The sequence below is a fragment of the Xiphophorus couchianus genome, chromosome 19 (genome assembly GCF_001444195.1).
Source record: "Xiphophorus couchianus chromosome 19, X_couchianus-1.0, whole genome shotgun sequence".
NCBI lineage: Eukaryota > Metazoa > Chordata > Actinopteri > Cyprinodontiformes > Poeciliidae > Xiphophorus > Xiphophorus couchianus.
The window spans coordinates 4108901-4128946 of record NC_040246.1 but is presented as its reverse complement, the minus strand read 5'-3'; the positions used below and the strand labels follow the sequence as shown (position 1 = coordinate 4128946).

General features: G+C 42.9%; 1 protein-coding gene across 1 annotated transcript; it reads right to left on the bottom strand.

Moving 5' to 3' along the window:
- Positions 1 to 7154: 7154 nt before the first annotated feature.
- Positions 7155 to 19663, bottom strand: foxo3a (forkhead box O3A). The gene is made up of 2 exons (XM_028001489.1): positions 18144 to 19663; positions 7155 to 8735 (listed from the first exon to the last, which is right to left on the bottom strand). The coding sequence occupies exons 1-2, from the start codon at positions 18684 to 18686 to the stop codon at positions 7464 to 7466; spliced, it is 1815 nt and encodes a 604-aa protein (XP_027857290.1). The 5' UTR covers positions 18687 to 19663; the 3' UTR covers positions 7155 to 7463.
- Positions 19664 to 20046: the final 383 nt, after the last annotated feature.

Genomic DNA, 20046 nt, shown 5'->3' with positions numbered 1-20046 from the left:
TAGAAGCGGCTTTTGTTGCAATTAAGTCATGAGGGTATGTGTATATTTTACAGCCATTGACTTGTGGGAGGTCAAGGGCATTTGGGTCAGGAAGCAGGGCAATCATCCAAAGCGCACTAGCAAGTCCATCTCTGAATGGCAAATGGAGAGTTTGGAGTCTGGACTTAAATCTGATTAGGATGTTGTAGAATAACTTTAAACAGGTTGTTCATGTTCAAAAACCAACCAATGTGGTTGAAATAAAATCATTTTATAAAGAATAACAGACCACAGTTTCTCCGAAGTAAAGGAAAAGACACCAATTTGTAGCCACCAAAGGTGTCACAAACACCTATTAGATTATGGAGTTCCTTAATAGGGTTTTTTTCCCCTTAATAAATGAGATCATCATTTGGAATATTTAAGTGAAACAAAAACAGACTAAATCTTCAAGGATGCACTTTGCCAAGAGTCCAATCGGTCTTTCTGTTCTGGGATGTAACCCGCCGCCTGCTGTTTCTGCTCTCTGGGTTCTTGGCAGTGCTGAAAACTCAGGAAGTGTTGCTGAGTTTGTTTTGCTGCCAACATCGAGGGTCGACTGCTGGCACTGCCAAAAGGTCCTGAGCAGACATGGGACAGAAATAAAACAGGCAAGGAGGTTTACTGCAGAGCACAAATCGAAGTATCTGGATGATATTGAGAACTTCATTATCACCTCTCTTCAATGGGAAAAGCTCAGAATGTTAGGTTGAGATTTTGAGGTTTTGAAGTATGCTCAATTCTGTAGCTAAAGCCTAAAAACTCCCACTCAGAGTTGGTTAAATATATCTTAACAATGTTCTCCATAAGTTGAATAATTTTTGAGCAGTCCCTGGTATGTATTCCTAACACATTGTGCAAATTAAGTATAACACTGATGCAAATCAGTCCCACAGCATGACGCCACCAATGTTCCTCAACCTAAGTTATACTTATTTATTTCATTTACAGCTTAAAATGGACATATCACATGCTAATTTAAATAACAGTTTTGAATATAATTGAGTAGTTGAAAGAAAAAAATCTGATATAGTCAATTCAAGGGTACATTTGCAATACCTTAAGCAACTAAGTATCAAACATCCATGTAAATCTTTAAACATAAAACAGGCAATGTATATTAAAAAAAAATAACACTGAAAAGTTATATATTTTTGCAATGACCACTCTACTGGGTCAATATACTTTATTTTACCTTGATAGAATTAGAATTATTCAGACTGAAGTAACACAACTTTCCCCCAGGAGGGTTTCTGTCCTGTCCTGTTGCTATAATTTCAGTCGACCTTGAAGATGTCGGTCTCGGAGCAGAGGCTTCTTTCTTGGTCTAAACCTTCTCAGTCCATGTCTGTAAAAAAAACTAGTGATCCTGTAGTTTCCAGTTCAAGGCAGAGTTGGGCCTGAACATCCTAACCAGTTCACTTTCATCTAAGGGTGTCAAACTGATTCTGCTTCCACACAGAACCCAGGTGGTGTTGAACCAATCACCTTGGAGTCTGCAATGGTTCAAAATGATTGCATAAGACTTCCTGTCTTCTATAAATCCACAGTTCTACCCAGATCTTAACAGAATCCCTTGGACTACTGTTTTGGATTCCCCATTAAGTTTTTTCAGACAAATCTCCTCTATGATGACCAAACAAAAAACTTCAAACCTGTAGTTACCAAAGATATTCAATGGTGGTTTCCTTGCATTCAAAGATTGATTTGGATCTACACCCACTACCTACCGAATTAGATGGTGGGTTAGTCCCCCTTGCGTTGCCCTCAGAACTACGTTAATGGTTGAGGTAATTCTGCTGCAGATTTGTTGGCTGCGCATCCATGACGCATCTCTTCTGTTCCACAACGTCCCAAAGTTGCTTCGTGACATGATGGATTATGCTGTTGGGCGTAGACATTGGAAGATGGGAACACTGTGGTCATAAAGGGATGGACATGGTTGGTAATGTTGGACATGGTTGGTAATGTTGCTCAGCTTGTGGTGTTTAAGTGATACGTGACTGGTCGGTCTAAAGTGTATCATAAGTATATCGCTCACAAATTACACCAGAACACCAGTCTGAACTGTCAAAACAAGGGTTTCATGTTGTTTACAACCAAATTATTACCTTCTCATTTGAAAGTCTCAGAAAAAGTCAAGACTTTTCAGACCAGGCAACAGTTTTCCTGTCTAATATTGTCTAATTTTGGTGAGCCTGTGTGAGTTGGAGGATCGGTTTTCTGCTGTTTGCTGTCAGCAGCAGCACTCCTGTGGTTTTCTGCTGCTGTAGTCAATCTTCTTCAAAGTTTGACACGTTGTGGTTTCGCAGATGATATTCCGTATACCTTGGTTATAACGAGGAGTTATTGAAGCTACCATTGCCTTTCCATCCTGTTGAACCAATCTATCCATTTTGCTCCATACAACTCCCACTCCGTGGATAAATAGATATGAATCCAGTTGAGAATCTGTGGCAACAAGACTTTAGTGTTCACAGACACTCTGCATCTAACCTGACTGAGTCTGAGCTAATTCCACAGAGAAAACTGACAAACATATCTGTGTCTAGATGTGCAAAGCTGGTAGAGAATAACAACAAAAGGCCTGCAGTTGTAATCACAGCAAAACATGGTTTTTCAGGTGTTTGTTTGGTCGTAATGAGAAAGACTCACCACTTCAGCCTCTAGTGGCTGAAAAGAGAAGTGCAGCTTTTTTTTTTCACCCACGCTATGATCACACTAACAATAAATCGAGACCTTTTTTTCTGTTAAGCACTTAGAAGTTTAAGGAAAAAAATCCTCCTTTTCAGTCTTTGTAATTGCTACAGTATTTGTCTTTATTTTGATAATCAAATGTCTCACATATTAATGAATACTATAAAGAAAAGGACTTAATTTCAAAGAAAAATCGGGATCTGAAGCAACTTAATTCATCTAGTTTTTACACACAAACTAGGAGTTTGAACTCATTCATTCTGTCCATACCCTTTCAATGAATGATTTGTGAAACTTTTGTTTGTTTTAGCATTCAGCTTTCCTCAGTTTTTAGCATCTTGACTTAGAAATACTAACCCATTCCAAAAGTTCTCCAGATTGACAAGATCATGAGCACATTTCTAGTCTAAATCTTCTTGTCCAAAATATTAATTTTCTCATGTGGATTTTGATATAAGTATACAATCCATCCTCTGTATTTTTAGCAGACACTCAAAGATTTTGAGTCAAAAACTGATGGGGATTGGAAATAGTTTATGTTTTAAACCATTTTAATCAAAGCCATGTTTACATCTGAAGCAAAGTAATCCCAGAGCATTCTGAAGCCACCACCATGCTTCAGTATCAGCATATTGCTTTTTGTGTAGCATTTTTCGTACTATTTTAATTTCTTTATATTTATTCCACTGTCTTTGTCCCTTACAGTGCATCACTTTTGGACTCCCCTACCCCAACATTGTATTCTTGAATTTTATTATAGCTTTTGCTTTTTAGTGTGCCACCCCCTGATTAATGGCGGCTTAAATGTGTAGCCACACCAATAAAAACCTTTTGGCAGCACCAAGGCTGACGGTGATGCTGATGGTCCACTGGGAGCAGTAAACTGAGCATAATGAGCTTTTTTACACACATCATGCTGATTCAATGGCTTCACCTCAAACTGAATCCTGATTGTGTCTTGATGAAAAGCATTACCTTTCTTTTTTTTTTTCTTCTTAGCTCAATATTACAGCAGCTATGATCACATGTAAAACATGCACAACGCTCACAAAGCTCAGTGCGTATCGTGCATCATCGCATTTACATAAAAACATGCATGTCCTTTTCGCCTGAGCAGCCATTAAATTTCAGTTGCCATAATTGAGTTCATTAGCTTTAACATCCTGGTCAAGGTCATCTCTGTTGCCATGGAGACAGTCAGGCTCCGCCCCTGTCCCAACGTTCAGGTCATCTTCCAGGAGCAGCGGATAAGCAGAAACATGCACTGAAGGCCGTGAAGGGTTCAGGTAACTCCCGTATTTAATTAAAGTTAATAAAGGTATTTTAAGAAGTAAAAGATGCCGAAAAGACATAATTGAACGTCTTCAAAATGTCATCATTGCACTATTTAAGCGATAAAGTCAGCAAGTACGTGGGACATCCCCAACATGTACAATTTACTCCAAAATGAATTCTAGAGGGTTTTAATTTTTAGTCATTAAAATTTGATAAATTTTAATTATGTACATTAGTTTGTAGTGTTTAGTAATAATTAAATTTTTTTTTTTTTTTTACCTTGGTAGCTAATTGAACGCGTTGGTTCAATCAGGAGTTTATCATGCGTTTCTGTCCATCTGAGAGCTGCCGGCCTCATGTGTTTAGCTGGGTTGTATTGTGAATTAATATTAAAGCCGCAGTAAATTTACGGCTAAAAAACGTTTCTGCGTGGAAACTAGAATGAAAGTTTGAATGTAGCTTTAGCTAATTTTGCCACAGTGCTACTAAGGCTGCTAGCTAGCAGAGCTTCATAACCCTGAAGCAGTCGATGCTAATTAACAACAAACAGCGTTATAATAGATAAAAACTTTACCATTTCTTCATCATTTTTGTCTTAATGACGAACCGTTTTTTGCTTATATATTTAGCCTCGTTTGTTCTTTCATGCGGTTTGTTTGTGTCGACCTGTAAACTGAAATTCATAAGGCAAGGTAATTTTTTATATATAGCATATTTTCAGCAAAGTGCTATCTTCTAGCAATGGCTCTGTTCTTAAAGAACCAATTTAATATTATTTGTGATTTAAAAACAATATACTTTATTTTTTCCCTCTGCGTCACTGCTGACTTGTAAATATCCATGAAGTCCTCGTCCTTTACACATACCCAGTACTAGTATGTGACCAGTAGGGGGCTCTGTTTTTTCACTAGTCATCTTTGGAGCATTTTACTGAGGCTTTTTAGTCACCAACCAGAGAACACAATGATTTGCCATATGTAGTGTAAAAACGTGACATCAGCTGCTGAGGCGCACCTTCCTCAGCAACACCTCATCTTGATCTGAGCATCTCCCTTCCTCCTGGAGACAGCGTGTGGTTGGTTCTTGGCTCATGCAGGTCCTACCCAATAGCAATTCACCTTCACTGAGCCCTGCAGAGTGAAGTCAGCAGCGGTGCAATACCTTTACAGGAAACAGAAGGAAAGGAACTGTACAAACATCCTGAGTTTCAGTTGTCCTTGACCTTTATTTACACATACTTTCTTTAAAAAACTGGAAACAAGAATTACATCTGCCTTCTTTTTTTCCTTCTCCCCTTTTTTTTTTTTTTTTTTTGTAGGAGCAAGAGAAACAAATCATGTAGGCAGTGAAATCACTTAGAATCGCCACTACATCTGCAGTGGGTGCAGATTCACCCAGAAGAAAACATGTTGAGAATAGTTTCACAGATTTGTTTTTTTCCAATTTTTTGTTTGGATTTTAATGTTCAGCTAATGAACAGATTCAGCCAAACCTTTTACTTCTCAACTACAACAAAATGAAGGCTGGTTTGGAAAGTTGTGTTTTGATACACACATAACTCACTATGTTTGCAGAAGGAAATAAAACAATACTTGACCTGAATAAGGTATTCACATCTCTTGAACCTGTTCATATTTTGTCATGTTACCACACATTTCTGTGTATTTAAATACATGATAGACCACCACAATGTAGGACATTATTGTGAGTTGGAAAGTAAGTGTATTCAGGATTACGGTGCTAGTATTTAGACCATAAAGTTCAACTTTTTGGTTCTTAATCAGACCAAACCACCTTCTTTAACATTGAATGTAATGCTTAGATTGTGGTTACAACAGGACAAACTATGAAAAATACATCCAAGACATATCAATGCTTTTGGAAAACACCATAAATATTTTCTTTCAAATAATTTAGCTCAAAAAAACACATTTAAGAAGTTTTATCCTCTGGTTCCTACAAAAATTAAGCTGAAAATTATTTAATAACACCGACTTTTACTTTTTATTCACTGTAGTTCCTCATATATCCACTTATTTATATGCAGAAAGTATTTTGGCAATATCATAAATACTGTGGTTCCCTCTCTTATTGGCAAAGAAGATGGCTCTAGAACTATACACACCCTTGTCTTGCTGGGTAGAACCCATTTTCCAGAGCACCTGCTGAAGTGCTGATAACAAAACGAGCGGCTGCTCCATCTGCAGCTACTCCCCGCTATCTTCATTAAAATAGCACCAAGAACTCCTTCCAACATTAACACTGGCATGTTGCAACCAAGGGCTGATTCTAATGGTTGGGTTTGCTAACGCAGATGGCGGGAAAATCCCCTTCCTCAGTTTCTGTCCTAAACGCGGGAGGATCACTTCCAAGGATGGAAAACGTTGAACAGGGATCTGCTGCAGTGATAAACCTCTTCCGAAGGAAAATAATTCACAGTACTGTCACTAAAATCACAGGGGAAAATTTGGTTTAAGAAAAAAGAGGTACAAAAACCACAACGCAGACTTGTTCACATCTTGATAAGACCTTATCCCTTCACAGACTGATATTTAGTGCGCGACTCGGTGCATCATTGGGGAAATGTGTCAGAAACGAAGCTCATTGAGTATCTTCCACTTGAACGGAATAATGGGACGTTCTCTGTAGCTTTGTTTTTTTCCTGTAAATAGGCCGTCGGCAAGTGGCGGACGGCTGGTTTGGCAAAAAATGTTGGTCTAGGTATGAAAGGTGGTGAAAGAGCAGAGAAAGCAGGTGGAAAACACAATTCATCTTCGGTTACACCTATCATATGGTGATACGAGCGATTCCCTGAGACTAACATGAGTTGATGCTTTCCGGAAAGATTTACATCAACGCCGTTCCTCCTGGCATCCTGGTATTAATCTTTTTTTTTTTGCCGCAAAGACGTTGCTGTGCGATGGCGTATAAAGGCCATTTTACAGATGGAATAAAGGAGTAAATTTCTGCCAACGCCCCCCGCCCCCCAAAAAAACTTTTTTGGAAAAAAAAAATTCATGAGTTCCAAAAGTTAAAGATTTCCAAGAAAAAAAAAACTCAGAAATTTTAGATAAATCTCAGACATTTTTTAGGAAAAAACTTGGAAATTTGACTTTTGAAACTCAATTTCAAATATTTTTCTAGAAGATATCAGATATTAATGTCAAAATTTGAGATTTGTTTTAGCAAATTCTTGACTTTTCAAACTCAGAAGTTCCCAAGTTTTTTTCCCTAAAATTTGGAAATTAATCTCAGTTTGGCAGAAATGTACTTCTCCTTTTTTACCCCTATCCACAATGGACGTAGTATGCCGTCATACCGCTGTGTGTGTCTCAGACACTTGAAATACAGTACCGCACTAAATGCCTCACATTAAAAACATTGGAAGAAAATACTACATAAATACACTTTTTCCCCTATAGGTGCTCAACGCAGGTCAATGAACCCAAATTTACACGTTCAGGTGCTGCTCCTCAGCTTGGCACCCAGCTCTGAGGGGAGGTCTGTTTTGCGCCGGAGAAGCTTCCCGAGTTTCTGTTGCCGTTCTGGGTGGAGGTGGAGTCGAGGCGGGCGTCGAAGCTCAGATCCAGGCAGTCCGCTTCCATCAGTTCGTTGCGGATGATTGAGTCCATGTTGTACTCCAGACTGTCGTTGAACACGTCCAGGTCCAGATCACCGGGGAAGCGGTCCTGCATTGTGGCGTTCTTGCTGGGAGACTTTATGTGCGACGGCTTGGCATTGGCGTGGCCACCTCGATCGTTGTCGGGGGTCGACAAGCCAGCTTGCCAACCAGGCACTGAAGCGCTTTGACCCACTCCGCCGAGATTAGAAATCATGGGGTCCTTGCGGAGCAACAGAGCGTTTCGGCGAGAGTTCTGGAGGGCGATGGCGGTGCTGGCCTGCGACATCAGGGGGTCAGACTGGGTGAGCAGGACGTTGTTGTGGCTGGGGGAGTCCAGGCTCAGCAGGTCCTGGTGATCACTAAAGTGCGAGATGGAAGTGAAGGTGGTCTGCTTGTTCTCCTGGATGGTCTGCATAGGTGACTGCCGCAAGCTTGTGATGGATGTGGGGCTGAAGAGAGGGTTCGGCCCGTATCCTCCGGAGGGGCTGCTGGCGCAGCTGAAGGTAAACACGGAGCCTCCCTGGCTGATGGCTCCGGGATCTTCCTCTCCAGGAGGAGGTTGCTGGGTTGCAGTGAGGCTGATGTTGTCTAAAAGGTTGTCCATCAAGTCGTCTGACAGCCCATCGTTCAGGTTCATCGTACCAGCCAGGTCAGGGAGTCCCGTGGGTCCAGTGGACGGGGACATGCTGCTGGGGCTGGAGTACAGCATGGGGGATAGAGGGGAGTCATCGTCGGGGACCTCATCCAGCTCCAGGTTGGCCAGGATGGGGGACAAGCGGCCGCTGAGCGTGCTGGCATTGGAATTGGTCCGGGAGCGGAAGTCTGTCCAGGCGTCCAGCTCGTCGCTGCTGCGGGACGTTGGACTCCCCGTCCATTTGGAGAGGCTGGAGGAGCTCTCAGAGCTGCCGTCCTGCGCAGCTTGCAGAGAGGCTTTCTTCTTGGTGGCCCGTCCTCGGGCTCCCTTGATGTACTTGCTGTTATCCATCGACACGGCCCGGCGACGGGGAGCTTTGCCTCCTTTACCTCCTTCCGGGTTGACTATCCACCAAGAGCTTTTGCCTGTCCCTTCATTCTGGACTTTCACAAACCGGCTATGGAGGGACAGATTGTGTCGAATGGAATTCTGAAAAGAAAAAAAAAAACAGAACAGAAAACATGGTGTAAGGTAGGAGTAGACAATACGAACTTAAAGTTGTATCACAATATTTTGTGGTACTATTGTACTTTTTTAGGCAAGTATGGCTGTGCTCTTGTCATTTATTTACCAATCATCTCTAACAAACCTCTAAAACAGCTAAGATTTGTCTCCCCACAAATAACTGCATTTAGGCGACTCCTCATCGCAATTGGTAACACTTTTATTTAGGGGTAGCAGAGTATAAGGGGCTGAGTATAACTCCATGTCAGAGTTTTAGGTGTAGAAAATGTTGAAAGCATAATTTTGCTTCCACTTATCTGCTTTGTGCAATACCGTTGTGAGAATTACAGCATATCTGGAACTTACAGCAAACTATTTTGACAATCTTTTTCCCCTAGTTTGTCTCACAAAACCTTCCAGCTTGATCCAACCAATTAACCCAGGAATAACGGAGAGAAATGCAAATGAAAGGAAGTTGGTACAGGATAAGGAGTAGACATATGAACATCCACCACATTGTTCCATATTTCCCTTTTATGCATTATTAGAAAAAGAACAAAACAAGATTATTACAATAAATTCCACGTCCAGATATTAGTCAACCTTCTGCAGAGCTGTTAAAATGATCAGAAACACGTCAACCCTAACGTGAACACATCTGGTCATAGATCAGACGGCATGAAATGAGAATAAACAAGCGATGCAAACCCTTCAAAGATGGATGTGTGGGTTTCATCTGTGTGCATGCAAGCTGCGTGAACACTGCAGTCCAACAGACTGCTTTGCACCTCTCACTCTGTCCTATTTCTGGCTGCTCGGAAAGGTCTGCAGGATTTCTCTGGAGATCTTCCCAAGCATGTACAAAATTAAACAGTTGGAGCCTGCACACCCAGCCCAGTCACACCTCACAGAAACCAGAGATCTCTGTAGCCCACAGTCCAGTCTGAAACAATCCCATTATGATTCGATTACAACATTAGATCAGGAGTTTTATTTCTTGCTGTAGAGTGAAGGCCTGAGAACAGGGACGACAGAACAGGCTCAGCTCGTCTTTATTAGGGTTGTACAAAGCTGCACATGTGTAACATGGAACAGAGGTGCAGCACAAGGTTAGATCTTTTCAAGATGTTGCAGGATGAAAACAACTGGAAATGTGATGAGGAAATTGTGTTCGCACTTCATTGATATTAGCGTGACACAGTACCTCCCATTAACCACAGTGTAATCTTGCACAAAAGTAATAGGGAATTTGCTTGGAGGGCAAACTTTAGCGGCCATGCTGCCCAATAGACGGTGCCACCCTGAGGGGTGAGCCATTTTCCCCATATCCAACTTGGTAACAGATCAGTTACAGGGAAACTGTAAAAAATTTAAATAAGTCAGCTGGGACTAATGTGGCCAAAACAGATGCTCGATTTCAAGTTTGCAAGTATCTAATCCTACACAAAGAACACAGTTTTTTTCTTTTGCTTTGTTTCTTCAAACCACACAATTTAACCGTTTCACAATCGTCAAAAAGAAGCCTCAGAAGAAACATCCCGACATGTTGCTCATTTTGTAAGTTGCAAGTTGACAGCAGAATAAAACCACGTCCTATGTTCAGTTTACTGTAATCCAGTGCAGCTGAATGGCAGTAAATAAATGAACTTTTACGGCCAGTTTTGACAGAGGTGGTAGTGATTCAGCTCTGCGGTCTTTTACTAGGCTGCAATTTGTGGCGGTGCCGAATTGGACTGCTTTGTGTTACAACAGGCAGATGTACAACCACAAACAAAGGCTAAAGCACTGAATCTAAACAATTTTGGCACAAAGAAAATGGAACATAGCATTTGGTTATTTACCAAACAAGGGTTGGGTTTTTTGGGTCATGTAGAGTTCATTTAGGAGTCCTTTAGTCAATACTGTTAGAGTTACTAAAAGAAATCATATCAACTTATTGCAAGAATTGCATCTGTTAAAAGGGATAGTTCGGAACTTAACACAGATTCCTGGTATCAATGTATAAACAAATATTTAAAAAAACAAATTTATGATTGCTTTCATTCTAAAACAGAAGAATTATTCCAGTAGCTTAAATTATTACATTATTTATTAATAACTATTACAGTTATTATAATGTTAGAACATTTATTCATTATTTTGATTTTGATGCACAGGCTTCAACAAAAATAAGTGCTACTAAAATTAGAAATTTTTTAGGCATGCTGCTTATTGTGGAAAATATCACTTTTACCTGCCGATAATTAATCAGGCTGTGGTACAAAGTTTTAACAGTTTTGAAACTTTTATGTTTTTAAACATTGATATACGGTGAACTCCTGCCCATTTGCGGTTTAATAGTCACCTATTTCTGCATTTTCTATAAAAAGGCAGTCAGTTATTTGTGGAAAATTTAACAATTTGCACATTTTTTTTGTAGATTACATATAGTTGAATTAAAAATGCAGCTTGAAAGCTGAAATACCTTGTTGCTATGTGGCTAGCATTATTTTGCCTTGGAAAGGCAAACAACTAGCATGTCTAGGCTGGTCACCCGTGACTCATGTTTTTCTTTACAGAAACCTTTATATAGAAAAATGCTTAGCATACAATATGTGCAAGCACCATACATTTGTTTTGACAGTTTACTGTAATCTACGGAACATTAAGCATAAACATACTGTATAGTACGGCGTTGAAGTTGGCTTCCAGTTGCAGCTTCCGATTTGACAAATGGCTAAAGGATAATTCCACTTGATTTTTCACTACATCGAGTATCTTTAATTTGCTCTAGTTTAAAGATGTCAATACTTGGACTCTTCAAATACTGAATATACAAAAGCAAAATATCTAAAACCTAGTTTGTGATTTGTGAAATCTTTGTTTAGCGAAAGGGCCATATTTGTGCATTCACCAGTGAAACATGTGGTAAGAATGTGACCTATCCTGTTATTGTAAACAAAAGCAACGTAAGCAAACAAAATTATTTAAGCCAATACCATCTGGCTCATTTTTGCACTGCCAGACTTTTCTGTTTTCTGTTACTTCAATTAAAAATGCTTTTCATGTCCATGTTTCACACAGGAAGATCACTTCCTGCTTCCCTTACATGTGTAAATAATCATGGACTTTTTAGTAAATAAAAGCCCAATCCAAATATGACAACTGTTAAAAGGTTCAAAACTCGCATGATGTTTTGAGATGGCAGAAGTCCACTTTGGTTTTGACCCCTTTTGGACTAACTGTTATACTGCTTCTAGAACCAAACAGTCAGGAGTGCCTCTACAAACTATCCAAAGTGATATTCTGGTGTTGGCACAACAAAACTGAAAAGTCATTACAGATTTTCAGGAGTTTTCTTTTTGGATTCTAGCTGTTCGTCTATAGCCTTTTAACAGAACCTCACTTAAAAAATCCAGGACTGTCCCTTCGGGCAGGCAACCCGGGTGCATGCAGCGTGTGCCAAATGGTATTTGAAAAAATAAATCACAAAAAAGAGCAAGCGTCTGCACTATGGCACAGTCACAGCAGGACGGTTTGAGAGACTGGACTGGAGCCGTGCCAGTTCAGCCGAAGAGAAACACTTAGCTGCTCTCTCACACCGCTTCACATTGACCTACATAATTTATAGCCAGTCAATTGATTTCCCTTTCCTGGGCCACATAAAGACAGAGGCTGGCACACAGTTGGGCGAAGCTGCTTGTGTACGAGTAGAGAGAGAGATGCTATATTTAGACTGGATGCAAACAATGACGAGATGTTGCCACGATGTGTGTCAGGTCTGACTTTACACACTGACGATAACGCATGAAGATGAGCAACCTCGGACAGATTGCCGCCGAATGCGCAGAGACAAAGCATCTCCTAAGAAATGCTGATGTCAGCACAACTCAAACTCCCCTCAGCATTAACCCTTTCCTCGCCCCCCCCGGACTCTTGTGTGGAGTCACAGAGCGCACCAAGTGGAAGATGAATAAAAACTGACCGCCTCTAATCTGGATCATTACTAAACCAGAAGAGACCAATTAGTGATGACCACCCATTTGTGTGGCGCTTGTGTTTTACAGCCTGATTTTTTCCGTCAACGTTTCACACACACAATATTCAGAAGGCAGCTCCATGGAAGCGGCCCGCCTTGCCTCAGCTGTGGGGGTTTACAAACCTATTTCCCTCCCCTCCGTCTAAATCCAGCAAAAAGCTCAAAGCTTTCATCTGACTTGATTTCATGTCAGATGAATTGGTTCGGTCCGGCACAAACTAATCCTGACAAATCAAACCGATGCAGAGGGCCCCCCCTGTGAGGCAGTCTCACTGCAGCGTGAGCAGTTTCTCTGAAAGTGAAATTAACTTTGCATCGCCTGTTTTTCACCCACCACTTTCATACCCGTTTATTCTTCACTGGATCCCTGTGCACCCTTTTTTTGTCTTTAAGATTTAGTGGTGGTGTGCTACTTGAGTCACACCGACAAATCGACTGCTTTATTCTCACACCACTGAGATAAAACTATATATATATATATATATATACACACACACACACCTGTTATGTAGTCACAATATATGACAGTAGATCTAGATGTTACGCTATGTTGTGCTTAGACCCAACCATTATTTTAGATTTTGTTCATTGACAAATTTACACTCATAATAAAAACACATCTGAATAATGAAGTATGGATTTCCATGACAGGATTTCACAAAATGCTGCCAGTTTTTAAAGGAAAAAAGCTGCTGCTTATACTTTGTATGTTTTTTTTAAAGACAATGACATCACAAAAGGCACAAGAACAGAGCATCTCCATCTTGATTAGCCTCTGCCAATTCATACTGGTAAAAAATTAATTTTGTAGGATTGTGCTTAAAATATCACAGCATACTCTTTATTTTTGGTTGCAGCTTAGTATTTTCACAAATTATCCTACACAAATGAGAAAAAAAAAAGTTAAAATTTAACACGATTTAACCAAACCCTATAGTATATGAAAACTGTATTACACGTTTTATTTACTTGAGCCAGTTGATTAATAAATTACCACATATTATGACCCCTGGTCCATTCAACTTTACTGTAACCAAATCCCAGCTGGTGGATAACATTAATTTGAATCATGTGACCAAATTTCCTCACAGTAGAATTAAAACTAGATTAGAGAAAATTAGCTCAGTTGCCATTGCAGGTATGACGCGTTAATATCACGAAAACGTTTACACCATTTCGTGATAGAAAACCACCAAAAGCACAAAGCTTCGCAATACAGACAGATTTCAAAGTAGAGCATATAACATTCAGGTTGCAGTGGAGTTTGGCTTTAAACGCCCCAATCAGTGTTTGACTCTGTGACCTCCAAGCAATCTGACACAAACTGTGATAATGGCCAGGGCCGGTCCAAGCCTCCATGGGGCCCTAAGCAAAATTTGGTTTTGGGGCCCTCTAGTTCTGCTAACAGTGTGGACTGGCTGCAATCAGCAGTCCGATCATTAGATCATTCACACACCTGCTATTAACTTATTGCATCTCTGGCAGTGCTGTTTACATTATCCATCCATCTTCCGCTTATCCGAGGTCGGGTCGCGGGGGTAGCAGCTTCAGAAGGGAGGCCCAGACTTCCCTCTCCCCGGCCACTTCTTCCAGCTCTTCCGGGGGAATCCCGAGGCGTTCCCAGGCCAGCCGAGAGACATAGTCCCTCCAGCGTGTCCTGGGTCTTCACCGGGGCCTCGTCCCGGTGGGACGTGCCCGGAACACCTCACCAGGGAGGCGTCCAGGAGGCATCCTGACCAGATGCCCGAGCCTCAACTGGCTCCTCTCGATGTGAAGGAGCAGCGGCTCTACTCTGAGTCCCTCCCGGATGACTGAGTTTCTCACCCTATCTCTAAGGGAGAGCCCAGCCACCCTACGGAGAAAACCCATTTCGGCCGCTTGTATCCGCGATCTCGTTCTTTCGGTCATGACCCAAAGCTCACGACCATAGATGAGGGTGGGAACGTAGATCGACCGGTAAATCGAGAGTGTAATGTCTTAATGAACAGAGGAGCCTCTGACTATATCTCTTTATTGTTGTGCTATCCTTCTGGTAACTACACAGAGAGAGCTTGCAAGTCACAGAATACAAGGACTGTATCAACTCAGGAAATCACAAGGGTAAATACACCACAGAGAGCTTTGCTTTTTGGCTCAGCTCTCTACCAATGGGTTCGAGGGTTGCTGCCACAACAGGCACCGACAACCTTGCGGCCACAGCTCAGATGAGCCCTCCCAAGGGAGTCACCCGGAGGGGCACTCTCCAGTACCCCCTCTAGGGACTCCAAGAAGAGTGGGTAATCTGAACTGCCGTTCGGCCCGTAAGCACAAACGACAGTCAGGACCCGTCCCCCCACCCGTAGGTGGAGGGAGGCTACCCTCTCAATCACCGGGGTAAACCCCAACGTACAGGCGCCGAGATGGGGAGCAACAAGTATGTCCACTCCTGCCTGACGCCTCTCACCGTGGGCAACTCCAGAGTGGATGTATGTCCAGCCCCTCTCAAGGAGACTGGTTCCAGAACCAGAGCCATGTGTCGAGGTGAGACCGACCATTTCTAGCCGGAACCTCTCAACCTCACACACTAGCTCCGGCTCCTTCCCCACCAGAGAGGTGACATTCCATGTCCCAAGAGCCAGCTTCTGCAGCCGAGGATCGGACCGCCAGGGTCTCCTCCCTCGACAGCCACCCATCTCACAATGCTCCCGACCCCTTTGGCCCCTCTCACAGGTGGTGGGCCCATGGGAGGGGGGACCCATGTTTCCTCTTCAGGCTAAGCCCGGCCGGGCTCCATGGGTAAAAGCCCGGCCACCAGACGCTCGCCGTTGTGCACCCCCTCCAGGCCTCGCTCCAGAGTGGGGCCCCGGTGACCCGCGTCCGGGCGAGGGAACGCCAAGTCCAATGTTTTTACTCATCATTGGGGTCTTCGGGCTGCGCTTTGTCTGGTCCCTCACCTAGGACCTGTCTGCCTTGGGTGACCCTACCAGAGGCATGAAGCCTCAGACAGCATAGCTCCTAGGATCATTGAGGCACTCAAACCCCTCCACCACGATAAGGTGGCAGCCCAAGGAGAGGTGTTTACATTATATACATGTATAATATAAATTACATTTATTGGCCAACTGATTTATCGACCAGTTGATTTCTGGGCGCCGATTTCCTTAATTTTGGGAGATCGTGATCAGCTGATACTTGTGTGAAGCTGATCTTATCCCCTAATCTTATCTTCGTCAGCAAAGGTTTAAAAATCAGTCTCTGTCCTCTTCTGCTCTGCAGTGAGAGGTTTGACTGACCTTTGTAAAGCTGCTAATAGAAAATTAGCTTTATAGCGACCTGGTGGTTTGACCCACCAGGTCAGGCCTGCATGTTTGCAGTTAATATTCACCCCACTATTGCCAACTCACCGACTTTCTTGCTATATTTAGCGACATTTCAGACAAAAAAAAAGTCATATTAGCCAAAATCGGCAAAATCTTTTCTCTCTCCCTGAAGGATAAGTCCTTTTTTGAGACATTGTTTTGCTTACTTAACTTTTGACCAGCCACTAGGGGCCCCCAAGAGCAATTTATTTTTCTTTTTATCAATAAAATAATGATTTCTACATACATTATCAAATGTATATTATTGTAAAAACAAATCACTTCATAGGGAAATTGTGTGTTTTTGATATTATAATGACATAGAAATTATTACTAAAAAAAAATAAAAAAAATCTCCACTGAAGGGGCCCCTTAGTGGCCCTGGGGCTTATGCCTTGGGCCGTCCTGATAATGATGGTGATCGTCTAGGGCAGGGGTGGGCAATCCTGGTCCTCGAGGGCCGGTGTCCTGCAACTCTTAGATGTCTCCCTGGTCCAACACACTTGAATCCAATAGCTGAATCACCTCCTAAGTGCAGTCAAGTTCTCCAGAGTCCTGCTAATGACCTCATTATTTGACTCAGGTGTGTTGAAGTAGAGATGCATCTAAAAGTTGCAGGAGACCGGCCCTCGAGGCCTGGAGTTGCCCACCCCTGGTCTAGGGTCTACCCTGTCTTTACAAGCATGTATGGCTGAATATGGAGAAAGTTATTTTAAAATGCTACATAAATTACATAAACGCCTAAAGGTGACCAGGTCAAACTGTGTTGCTAGAGCTGTGCTTGAGAAACGAACTTGCTCTAGATTCTTCTTCTGCTACCACTTGTTGGACATCTTCAGGTCACAATGAGAACTGCAGTTAACGCCTGAAAGAACATTCATGAAGAAGAAAACTGTATTTATGATGCAGCAATAGAGCTAAAATTAACACCATCAGGCTTTGTCTTTGTTGTAGGAAGCTATATACTTTCCGATTATTACAGTAACAACAGAGAGGCAGACAAATAAGTGTATTAGTATTGGAGAGGCTAATGACTAGCATGCCTACATTGATCACCACAGGATTAGACGCACATTTTTTAAAGAAAACCATTAAGAAACATGGTATCTGAAAGCGACATGCAATACTGTTTATCTTTGACGTCATCAGCTGAGGAAAAATATTTATGTCCATTCAGTAAAAGGCAACAGTACATTTAAGAGGTCATGTCGAATTTAACTGAAAATACTTAATTGATTTGCAAAAGAAAATGATAAAACAAATGAGGAAAAAATTATCTTGGAATGGATATAGCCTCCTGCGACAAATATCTTCTTGACGTAACGCCTTAAAATTGACCCTCTGTCTCTTTAAGAACTCCTGCTCTTTCTGAAACTCTGCCTCCCTTCAGGAAGTCATCACAACATGGCTCCTCTATTAGCCCTTTAACATTATGCATGAAGAAGTAGCTCGTACAATGAGTTCAGCAAATGCACAGTTCCACCAGATGTTTGCCAATTGCTGCTGGCTAGTCTGAAGGAGCCGAGTGGGGGAGGCTCGGGGAAGGAGGGGCTGCGAGGTTCACCCCAGTGTTTTGCACAGCTGAATGGTTGCCAGGGAGATCAAATGAGTCCTCAAACATGCATAAAAAGCAACACTCCAGGTATGTTTTTGCTGAGGTAACAACATTTTAACATGATGTAAAGCTCAACAAATATGTCCAGCATCCAGGCTATTTGTTGCAGCCGTATTGAGTGAAATTAAAAAATTGTTGCTTCAAATCCTGTCTATGAAGAGGACAAACCAGAGACACATTAAGGGATGTAGTCAAATGAAGTGCCTCATGTGATGTCACTGTAGGTATGCAGGCGTGGGAGGTTGGAATAAGGAGGGTAGATTTTATGACTTAAAACACAAGAGCAAATCAAATAGAAAAACTGTTCATGGCATAAAAATCGACATCATAGTGCTTTGATTAAATGTCACATAAATGCCTGGCTAGCTGCTTTAACAATAGCTGTGGTCTTTGTTGTGATGACAGCACCATCATGTGCTCACCTTCCAGCCAGCAGAGCTGTTGCTGTCGCCTTTGTCCTTGAAATATGGCACAGACCTCACCATCCAGTCGTAGATCTGGGACAAGGTCAGCCTCTTCTCCGGCGAGCTCTCGATGGCCTGGGTAATGAGGTCTGCATAGGAGTAGTTGCCCCAGGCGTTCCTGCGGGCGGAGGACTTCCTCAGCTGCTGGGAGGCAGAGCCGCAGAGAGCCGCACCGGGGATCTGTGCGGAGGAAGGGGATCCGTTCTCTTTGCGGGGGCCGCCCTGGATCTCCACGGGCTGGGAGATGGAGCCGCCACCGCCGCCGCTCGGCTCGTTCACAGAGTCGCCGTGTTTCTGCGCGGAGCCGCTCTCTGCGCTCCCACCCTCATCATCCTCCTCTTCGGGGATTACGTCAGCGTCATTCGCCCCGGGCTTGCCCGCGCTGGACTCCGGCCGGGGCAGCGGCCAAGTGCAGGACCGCGGCCGCTTCTGGGGCTCGAAGTCCGGGTCGATCTCAACGTTCGGGGGAGGCTCGTCGCAGCTGAGCGGCGCCTCGGCCATGTTAATAGCAATTTCTCGGTCGATGCACAGGAGACGGCAAAATCACTCGGCTCGCATTCCATCAATGTTGAGTCCAGGCTTCTTTGGGGAGTTTATTTACTATGCAACGCGATATGCAAATCTGCCCCCCTCCCCCCCTCTCCAACCCCCGCAGCTCAGTCCCAACACGTGTCCCGCTTGTCTACCAGCGTCGATCCGCAGCTCACAGCGCCAACTGCGCTGACCAGCGTTAACAGAACATCGCCTTTTCTGCTCGTGGCGCACAGCCAACACGCGTGCGCTGAAATCGGGAGAGAAAGAAGCGACAGCGGAGTCTCACGGCAATCCGAACGGCGTTCTCTTACGCGCGTCCCGCTCTCCAGTCCCGAGTGGCAAAAGCAGACGAGCCTCCCACATCACAGCTCCATCACCCCGTGCACAGCTGCCATCTTGACCGCCTCCCTCCTTCCCCGCCTTTACTCCACCTCAAGGTCCTAATCAGAAAGCCGCAGAGCTGCGCTGCCAGTCGCCGGAGCGCTGCGCCGCTCTCCAGATACCATCAAGGCGGAGACGGGGTGTTCCTCAAGGCCCCGAGAGCTGCCGCGAAGGGAAACGGCGAGGCTCAAGTAATCCGCCTTACGAGGAGCTGACAAATACTGATGCATCCTGGCTGTACATCCCTGGCATCCTGGGCTAAAGCAGAGCAGCGAGGCCAGCAGCCCGCCGACGCTCCTCATTCAATCTGCTGCAGCCGCGGTGGGCGCAAACACTGTACAGGAGAAGGGGCGGAAAGACGCGATCCTGCCCCCTGGACTGCGCTGAAATTAAAGAGACAGTGTGTGGAGAGAGATGTCCGCTGGCCGGTGACATCACCCTTTCGAAACCTCACGTCGCTAACAAAGGAAGGCTGGAAATCATGTTACATTAAATACATTTTGTCTCTATAGGAATGACCGAGTTCCACAAACTCTGACAGATTGAATGGGTTGTTTCATATAGCTATATAAATAATATATATATAAATAATGATACTTGTACATAAATAAAAATATGTTGAATAATATGGGATTTCGTTTGTAAAGTTACACAGTAAGAAATTAACAGCAACAATTTGGTTTATTTAGTCTGACAAATAAAATGTGGATGTTCATATTTCGAAATCACATTTTCACCACAATATTCCTACGTTTGTAATTGTCTGAGTTTCAAACTAAATATTTGATTTACAAGCTTCAAATGTTTAAGTCTTAGCTAAATATTTAAAATGACATAATCAGGTGGACCAAAATACAAAGTTATGTGGAAACTTTTATATTTTAAAGACCTAATTGAAATCAGGCAATATATATATATATATATATATATATATATATACACAGTA